The sequence below is a fragment of the Sinocyclocheilus anshuiensis genome, unplaced genomic scaffold, assembly GCF_001515605.1.
Source record: "Sinocyclocheilus anshuiensis isolate Anshui unplaced genomic scaffold, SAMN03320099.WGS_v1.1 scaffold112, whole genome shotgun sequence".
NCBI lineage: Eukaryota > Metazoa > Chordata > Actinopteri > Cypriniformes > Cyprinidae > Sinocyclocheilus > Sinocyclocheilus anshuiensis.
The window spans coordinates 2,628,072-2,638,647 of record NW_015557175.1 but is presented as its reverse complement, the minus strand read 5'-3'; the positions used below and the strand labels follow the sequence as shown (position 1 = coordinate 2,638,647).

The 10,576-nt window shown below is 33.9% G+C and overlaps 1 protein-coding gene across 1 annotated transcript in view; it reads right to left on the bottom strand.

Moving 5' to 3' along the window:
* Positions 1-10,162, bottom strand: part of LOC107678467 (guanine nucleotide-binding protein subunit alpha-14-like) — a 17,140-nt gene extending 6,978 nt beyond the window's left edge. The window contains exons 1-4 of the mRNA XM_016473741.1: positions 9,655-10,162; positions 3,930-4,114; positions 3,107-3,261; positions 1,299-1,427 (exon numbers count right to left, since the gene is read on the bottom strand). Of these exons, the coding sequence (XP_016329227.1) occupies positions 1,299-1,427; positions 3,107-3,261; positions 3,930-4,114; positions 9,655-9,775 (590 nt within the window). The 5' untranslated portion in view covers positions 9,776-10,162. The remainder of the gene's footprint in view (positions 1-1,298; positions 1,428-3,106; positions 3,262-3,929; positions 4,115-9,654) is intronic.
* Between the last annotated feature and the right edge of the window lie 414 nt (positions 10,163-10,576).

Sequence of the window (10,576 nt, the reverse complement as noted above, 5' to 3'; positions counted from 1 at the left end):
ATCGACGCGTTTCAGAAAGGCGGGGCATAGAGGAGAAACAATAATGTACAGTATGTGGAAAATAATGTTTTTTGACCCTTAAACCGCATAAACACATTTCATTACACCAAATACACAAAATAATGTTCTTTTTAGCAACGTCATATGACCCCTTTAATGTTTTATTCTGTGTGACCATATTTTAGATACCTTAATCTAAAATATCCCTTAATTACCCCATAACTAAACTTAACAACTACCTTACTATTAATAAGCAGCAAATTAGGAGTTTATTTGAGGATGAAGTCCTAGTTAATAGTTAGTTAATAGTGACAATTCATTGAAATCAAAAGGTTTAATATTTCTTTCAATCTTCTTGCAGTATAATCCACTTGTGTTAAAAGAACTTTTTTATTGCCTTTCGATAAACTGCAGTTTCGATTACGATTATTTTTGGAGCAAAATAGGAACAAAAGACATATATTCGACATTAAATGTCTGCTTAACACAGGTAAATATAATAATACATTTAAATAATGAAAATCTGAAATATTGCTCTTACATACTGTTTGAGATGTGTGTAATTTATTTAAAAACAAAACATGAAAGTATCTTTAAATAATATGAAACCATTAATACAATTAAAAATGCTATTTATACATACAGTGACTGTAATGCACATCTTTTATGCTGAGAAAGTTTTTAATTTCTGAATTTAAATTAAGTTCGTTTTTTTTTCATAATAAAAAAAGCCTCTTAAAAACTGAAATTCTTGAAAAGAAAACCTTATTAAAGCAGTTTAGCATAATCTTTTATTATTAAATCCTAAGCAGTGAAACAAATATTTGAAAATATTTCAAATACTTTTCCGCCAAATTAAAATCATGTAGTTTGACTAACGGTCAATAAGTCTGTTCAAATATCAAATAATTTGACCTTTGTAGGACAAGGCAAGGTGTGAAATAGTGTATTGTGACTCCCCAAAAACTTAACAATATTTATGAATTAATAATTCATATGTTAAATATTTTTCCTTTAAATATATTTTTTACAAACTTTACAAAAAATAATGATTACGATGTGTAAGGAACTAAGTTATTTTACTTTTTACCTAATGTTTTTTACCACATTACTTAGATACTAAAAATTATTTAAAACTTGCTCAAAATCATGAAACCAACTTAAGTACAAAGAGTAAATTTCTAAGAATTTGGCACATGCATTTTAAAAAAAAAAAGGTCACTCCTGAAAACTCTTTCAGCGCAATGTATATTTGCCTGTGCGTGCTGATGCATGACGAAACTCAGGTGTGGACTCACCTGAAGATGACGTTCTCCAGGTCGAAGGGATACTCGATGATACCTGTGGTGGGAACCCTGACTCTCAGAATGTCCTGCTCTGTGGGGACGTACTCAGCGTCTGAAATCCGATCCAGATCACTCAGGTAGCTGTTACGGATGAAAACAAATACTGTGGTCAAGTCAGGGGCAGAGCTGATGAAACAGGTTTTACAGCAGTTATGAGGACATACATGTGGCACACAGAGTGTTTTACACCGCAACACCACACATTAACAGATATGCTGGATATTTAAAGAAATTAATATGATTAGACAAAACACACTTCTAATACTGGACCTCCGCTTGTGAAAAAATAAGTGCACTTAATTGCATTCAATGTGCACTTGTGTACTTAAAATCCAAAAAGTATATATATTTTTTTTAAAAGATACTTGCAGGTAATATAATATGATTGAAATAAAATACCACTTAAGTGTACCTTAAAGAGAGTTCACTTTCATTACTATGTTTCTTCACACACTTAAGTACACTTTTTCAAATAATTTCAAATTAAAAATTTTCACTTTAAAGTACATTTTAAATTATTGTTTTAATAATCTCCTGTCATGCTTTAAAGAAGTACACTTATTTTGATGTGTCGCCTAACATACTAAAGCACATGTAATGTACTTGATTATAATTTTAACCGTAGTATTATTTCATATGACATTTAAAGTTAATATATTTTAAAAATGCACTAAATTGCAACTTCATCATTATAAATGTGTAATTAAAAATATATTTAAATACATGACATACAAGATTCAATAGAAATGACATTAAAGTATATTTTAGTTTAGCATAAATGTTTGTCAGTACATTCGGTTAACCATATTTCAAAGACAATAGAAGTAATTATCAAATTACATATAAAGATGTACTTATACTGAACAAAATTATAAACGCAACACTTTTGTTTTTGCCCCCATTTTTCATGAGCTGAACTCAAAGATCTAAGACTTTTTCTATGTACACAAAAGGGCTATTTCTCTCAAATATTGTTCACAAATCTGTCTAAATCTGTGTTAGTGAGCACTTCTCCTTTGCCGAGATAATCCATCCACCTCACAGGTGTGGCATATCAAGATGCTGATTAGACAGCATGATTATTGCACAGGTGTGCCTTAGGCTGGCCACAAGAAAAGGCCACTCTAAAATGTGCAGTTTTATCACACAGCACAATGCCACAGATGTCGCAAGTTTTGAGGGAGCGTGCAATTGGCATGCTGACTGCAGGAATGTCCACCAAAGCTGTTGCCCAATTTAATGTTCATTTGGACCAACATTCCACAGGCCACAATCAACAACCTGATCAACTCTATGCGAAGGAGATGTGTTGCACTGCGTGAGGCAAATGGTGGTCACACCAGATACTGACTGGTTTTCGGACGCCCCCGGACCCCTCAATACAGTAAAACTGCACAATTTATTTTTCAGCTCATGAAAAATGGGGGCAAAAACAAAAGTGTTGCGTTTATAATTTTGTTCAGTGTATGTCCTGCTTAAGAGGGTCAAAACACTCTTAAGTTCGACTAACTGCTTTTAATATAAATTTAAACTATAATTCCATTTGCAAAACTGAAAAATCTGAAAACATTATATTCACACTTAAGTATATTATTTGAAAGTATATTATTTCCATAATAAGTACTCTTTTAAAAAGTACGCCACGTTTTTTTCAACAAGGGTCTGCAGAGTTCCCAGCAACATATATGACCAAACCAAAATCACATGTCAAAAATGCAGTGATTATAGCTTTTTAAGTGTTTGAAAAGGACAAGACTGACTATTTGGCAGAGTCGGTTAGCTGGTACTCTCTGCGGCGGTCGTAGCATTCCTGAATCCCAGTGTCGTTCCATAGACTCCGGATGGCGTTGACTTGGGCCTCGTCCAAACTCATGATCTTATCCACCTCAATATCATTCACCAGTGTACCATTAGCCTGCAATGACAAGCACAGCCAATCAGGATTGACCAGCATCTCCCCAGGGGACCAATGAGAGTGTGTGGTCAAGAGCCAGAGTGCAGAAAACAGCCAATTAATGAAAGTGGAGCAGAGCGTATAAACAGAACGTAAAACCTTCTGGAAGGAAATAAACAGGTGAACATAAAAAAACACCATTATGACGTTTAACAAAACTACATTTATTAACCAATTTATTATCAAATATGGAAAGACCAAAATGAATTCCAGTAAAGGCATCCAAGCATCCTTTAAACAAGAGGCAAAATTGAATTCGACAATAAGACTTGAGTTCAGATAGTGAATGTTGTATATTATCTTGAAAACAAAAGTATATTGTTTCACTGGCAGATTTTTAGGATTCCTGGCAGCAAAGAATGGGAACATTATTTTTCTGATTTACTTTTCTGAAAACCAAAAAGACGTGGTAGGATGGTGTCAAATTCAACCCACTATTTAGGCACACACACGCCCATCCTTTCAACAATAGCCGGCGCTATAATAGGTACATTTGTACTTTTGTAACCCCAGAACAGAAATGCATGGCAAAAACTGCTAAGGTGTGGTCAAGAAAGCTGAAATTTAGCATGTGTATCTATGGTTTCCAAACTTGCATGTGTGTGTGTGTGTGTGTGTGTGTGCGGTACCTGGTTGTCTGAGTTAGCATACGCGATCTTCAGCATGTCCATAGCTCTGACCATGGACTGCATGGCGCTGATCACATTCTGGTGGACGAGCTTAATGAAGCCTTTCTTATCTTCATCAGTATAACCCGAGCCATGAATGATCCTCATCTGTTTAATGAACGTACTCTTGCCACTCTCACCTGTGCCTACAAGAGAGAAAAGACAAATACATCCTTCAGCTTCTGCACTAACTAAAAAGTACTGTTGTATTACCATGTTTTTTGGACAAATTACCATGGGTTATGAATATGCCATGTACATTTGTATATCAATATACCACTGCAAGTTCTGTCTTTCAGTTCAAATATTTTTTTTTTAAGGAAATTAATACTTTTATCCAGAAAGGACACATTAAACTGATTAAAAAGTCACAGTAAAGACATTTATAATGTTAAAAATGTCTATTTTGAATAAATGCTGTTCTTTTGAACTTTTGTATTCATCAAAGAATCGTGAAAAAATGTTTCTACAGCACAACTCTTTTCAACATTGATAATAATAAGAAATGTTTCTTGAGCAGCAAATCAGCATATTACAATGATATCTGAAGGATCATGTGACACTGAAGACTGGAGTAATGATGCTGAAAATTCACAGGAAGAAATGACATTTTAAACTTTATTAAAATAGAAAACGGATATTTTAAATTGTAATAACATTTCATAATATTACTGTTTTACAGCATTTTTGATCAAATAAATGGCGCATTGGTAAGCAGAAGAGACTTATTTCAAAAACATCACAAAATCTTACTACTAACTTTTGAACAGTATATAAAAAAATTGTCCACTTTGAAATCATTACCATCAATCGATAACTGGTATCAGTACCGATAATACCATACCAACTCCAAAATAAACTACCTTTATGCTTCAAAACATTCTTTGAAATGCATGAGAAACTGTAATGGCTTGTTCTCTGGTTTTGTGGCTTTGATTAAATAACTCAAACGGTTGGGTGAATCTAGCTGCTTCTCATTTGTAATATTTTCCCCCAGAGATGAACAAAAAGTTAATCTGTTTAGTGTTTGGCTACTGTAGCAAGACAAGACTGAAACGATTATGTTCGACAGACTGAACGAGCGGCTTGCCAGAGTTGTGTTTATATTCTCCAGCTGCTGTGTCTTTACTCAGGACAGCTGTAAGATGTACATGGCTGAGGATCATTTCAAATGCTCGAATGTCACAGTGAATATACCGAGGAGAGAGGAATATATGTGCATGCCTGCAGCATGACATGCTACACTCCATCTAAAACCATTCTGAACTACTGTATTTTCTCATTCTGGTATTATGCATGTATTTTTTATTTCTCATATTCCATATTATTTTAGGCTGATTCCCTGAAAAGCGTACTATGAGGCACTAACAAAACATTGCTGTTTGCTTGATCATCCAAATCACAGACACAACAACACTGGCTCAACCAATGGCATGAGTTTGGGGCGTGGCTATTTGATTTTCTGACCAATGGAAGATGCAAGTGTGTTCTGCAATTCTGTTTGGTAAAATTACAAACTCTAGATTTAAATTAATTGCATAAAGGTGGGCTACTAAAGTAGGGGGGGGGGGCTTCAATAAAAAACAATAATAATAATTTAAATCTTTCAATATTCAATTTCTTTTTTTAAAACCTAGTAATGCCCTTTTAAAACCCATTAATCTCATAGCATTATTTATGCAATTCTAATTGCAGTGTAAATGCATCTAAATGCAATAGTGTAAATGCATTCATGCCAACTTTGAACAGTCTTTGCAATTATACCCAAATGCCACTTCAGGTGCAGCTTCTGAAAGCTATGTTATGCCCACAGTGTAGCCATAATTAAGATTATGAGTATAAAAAATATTTTGACTCAACTTAGAATTTATTAAAGCATATTTTTTTTTGTAATGTCTACTCAATGCTTATCTCATTTAACCCGATGAAGACTTTAAATGATCTTTTGGGTGATTCGTTTGTGATTAAATAGATTAACTAATCTTCAAATCATGAAATAATTCATTAGATTACAAATGTTAATTGCTTGACAGCCCTAATACACACACACACACACACACACACACTGCAGTGTAAATGCATTCATGCCAGCTTTGAGCAGTCCTATATAACTGAGTTGCAGAGTCAAACATGAAATGAAAATGTATACTTGAGAAAAATAATACCAATAATTGCAGTCATTTCATCCAGCAGAGAGACTCAGAAATCAGAGAAGACAGAGGGGTGAAAGATAGAGCCGAGAGGAGAAAGAGGTTGAGGAGGGATGTGTTTCAGTGAGTTTTGTTTAAAGTGCCGTGTGGCAGAATATCTGTCTTACCCTTGGCCAATAAACAGTCCCTGAGTGGAGTGAGAGTCTCCACACTAAAGCCATTATTCAGCCTACTTCATGTGTTAAAGCAAATGCACAACTTCACCAGACACTCACTTAAAATCATATTTCATTTTTTTCAGAGCAGGGGCATTATGATTCGACTGAATGCAGTCTTTGTATGTATATTTCGAGTCAGATTTAGGGTAAATTGAGACTTCTGAGGTTGATTTACTGACTTAACTCTCGAGAGAATGCCTTACAGCCACATGTTTCTTGAACATACTAAGATTTCACAATAATGCTCTCTGCAGTCAGACAATGAGGCACGATGTACATTAATAAGGCATGTTTTCAGCTGGAAGTGAACGACAGACGCGCTGGCCTCTTTTACAGCTGTCTGAGAGAAGTTCACTTTCTGGATGGCTCATGTGTAACACACACTGTTTGTTAGTGTGTACTGCTGTAGTGTAGTGAGTACATCAGTCAGACAGTGCTTAGACGCATTACATAAAACGTTATAGGGCTCATTCATAGTTCATATTTCCTTCAGTGTCGTCAGCTTCAGAACACGTTTTTCTTCAAAGTTGATTCAATTCAAAGTTGACTGATTTTTTTTATCAGCCATTTAACAGAAAAGCTAGGGCCAGGGTTTCAAAATTAACACTCGTTAAGTGTCAAATGCGAGTAAAATTGTCCTTGCCGACTGCTGCAGTATAGAGGAAATTTTTTTCAGCCATTACATTTATATTTAAATTCCAATGGATTAAAATGTAAATCTGAATCGCAAACTGCAACTGAAGAAAAGCTCAGACACTTTGTGAATTTTACATTAAAATTTATCATCAGACATTAAGCAATAAAGCCTTAATTAATTAATTAATTAATTAATTAACATTTTTGCAGTCAATCACATTTAAAATATATTTTGTTATGTAATAATACAATTTTGGCTGGTAAAACATATTTATAGACACTAGATTTTCTGAGTTAACTCGTCATCAGAAGGTGTGGGTCCAACTTTTGGGATTTCAAATTTGAAATTAAAATTTCTTCTGTGGGCCATTTTCTATTCAACCATTCTCCACTTTGCATGCATTAGCATCTTGAGAATATCCTAGCGACATTGCGATTTTTTACACAAATGAAAATGACCAGATTTGAATGAGTTCAATCCGAAACCAAGAGATTTACGTTATCAGCTTCATAATAAAGTTCAATTGAAAGTCACAGAAATGCATTTCACCATGATGTTTATTCAACTAGGAGGTTTACAATGTAGATGATCACAGATTATGATAAAAAATAAAAATAAAAATAAATTATTATATATTTTTTTTGTATAATAAGTAAACAAAAGCCACAGTGACTTGTAGTCACTTTCACATGTGGAAATATAATGAATTATTTATAAAAAATAATTATGGCGACATACAAAAATATATTTAATTATAGAATAAATAGATTATTTTGTTTTTGAAAGAAGTCTCTTATGCTCAGCAAGGCTGCATTTCTTTGAAAAAAATACAGTAAAAACAGAAATATTGTGAAATATTATTACAATTTAAAAAAACTGTTTTCTATTGTAAAATACTGTAAAATTGAATTTATTCCTGTGATGCAAAGCTGAATTTTCAGCATCATTACTCCAGTCTGATCATTCAGAAATCATTCTAATATGATGATTTGCTGCTCAAGAAACATTTCTTATTGTTATATATTATAACATCGATAATAATAGTAAGAAGCCATTATTAATAATAATTGAGTATTAATTAAGTAATAATTACATATTTTTGATCACATCAATTAACTCAGACTTGGTAAGCATAAGTGACTTACCAAAAAAAAAAAAAAAATCATAATTATTCCAAACCTTTGACTAGAAATGTACGCTACTAAATCTAATTTTTTAGGTTTCCAAACAATAGTTTTTAGAAGGTAGTGTGTATTTTGTCACAAACAGATGAACAGAATGAGTTTTATATTACTAAGAACAAAAACATTTTTGATATAATATGTCGATAAAGGCTGTAATTGTTTTGCACTGGTCACACCTGAAATTATGTCCTTTTTTGAGCACAAAGATATCCCAATTACACACACGAAAGCACAATGCAAATTTAGTTTTACATACTGTAAAACATCTCGTTATACAACATTCTCATGTTTGACATTTATAAAGAAAACCAAGGCATTGCTCACCAGTTACAGTTAAAAGGTGTATTATAAACGTGATGCTTATATTGACCTTTCTGTTCGGCCTGTCTCGGGGGCCGAGCTCTTAAAGTGGTCCGTGTAATAATGAATCTACTGGGAGTCTGATTCAGTTCACACACTCTGCACACGTGTGTATGAACCACTAAACTGTTAGAAGTAAATGACACTCAAACCACATGCATGCACGCATATGACAAAGCCTTTTCTCCTGCGTGTGCTGTTAGCGTGCTGTTGAGGGAGGGAGTGCTGTTGAGGAAAGTTTGTTTAGAGTTCACTGCAGGTTCTGCTTTGCATGCTTTTGCATAGTAAGAACAGAGACAGTGTCCGTGCGGCCAGGAACTGCTGCATAAAACGGTGCCACAGCAGCTAAACCACACTCATTTCTCTCTAAAAAATCCATACACGTAGAGACCCCCCAAAACATCAAACCATGTGCCATTCATCAACAAATACGGCTAAAGCTTTTCTAACTTCAGCCATTTTTTCAGTCATTTCAGTGGATGTATTATATCCATTCCCTTGTAAAATAAAATAGATATTAGCATAATTACTTATTAAGGAAATGACATACTTTAAAATAATATACTTAAGTGTGAACTGAATGTAAAATGATTTCAGATACTTAAGTGTATGCTATTTGCAATGAAATGATAATGTATTATAGTTTATATTCATATTAAGTGCAGTTAGTTGTTTTTTGACCCACTTAAGTAGGCCATAAGTACATCTTTATATATAATTACATAATTATTTTTATTGCTGAAATACCGTTAAAGTGTAACCGTTTAACAAGCAGTTATGGTAAACTAATATATACTTTATTGTGATTTCTATTGAACCTTGTGATGTATTTAAATTTATTTGTAATTACACATTTGTAATGTTGAAGTTACAATTTAGTACATTTCAATATATAGTTAAAATTATAATCAAGTACATTACATGTGCTTTAGCGTGTTAGTTGGCACATCAAAATATGTGTACTTCTTTAAAGCATGACAAAAGATTAAAACATAATGAGTTAATTTATGTACACTTAAGTGGCCTTTCATTTAGCAATATTACATTACCTGCAAGTACAGTTTTGTCTATCTATCTATTAGTAAAACGTTTTATCTTAACATCTTATTCCACGTGTTTATGAAGCACATGTCTTACCCAGCAGCAGTAGTTTGAGTTCTCTACGCGAGTCTTTCTTGTCTTTCCTCAGTTGTTTGTCTATCTCCTGATTTATCCTCTGTCGTTCCTTCTCCTCCGCAGACATGCAACATCCAGCCATGGTCTCTCTCTCTCAGAGCCCCGTCCCGTTTAAAAGAGCACGATCTTCAGCACGCTAGAACAGCTTGGATCAGATGTATTTTGTTCTCCTCTGCTCCACACCACAGTCTGAGAGTTCATGAATGGGCTCCTCCTTTAAAAGTCCACTGAACATAATCTCCAGCTATTGAGCAGAACTGCAGTCTGGATGTCCAGCAGCAGCAGAAGTGCTGTTGTATCAGTGCTGATGGAGGAATGGCAGAGCTGGAGTCTCAGGCGCAGATCAGCAGCAGATCATCCTCGTGTCAGTGAAGGGCATCTGTGCTGCTGTCACTCGCGCAGGGGGCGGGGTGGCCCACACCTGCACCTGCACCGATAGGGAAGTAGGACGTCCACGTATTTTCCCAGGTATATACTGTAACTATTTCACCACTTCATTATGTCTGGTGCATAAAAATCATATAAATATTTAAACATATATAATTCAATTTATTATTATATTATATTATAATATATTAAATTATATATAAACAAAGTTTGGGGTCTGTGATTTAAAAAAACAATTTTATTCTCACCAAGGCTGTGTTTATTTGTTAAAAAAAACAGTAATATTGTTAAATATTATTAGGAATTAAAAAGACCGTTTTCCATTTTATACTGTAATTTATTCCGGTGATGACAAAGCTGAATTTTCAGCAGCCATTACTCCAGTCTTCAGTGTCACATGATCCTTATGCTGATCAATATGCTGATTTGGTCAATGTTGAAAACTGTTTTGGTGCTTAATATTTTTGTGGAAACGTGATACATTTTTACATTCTTA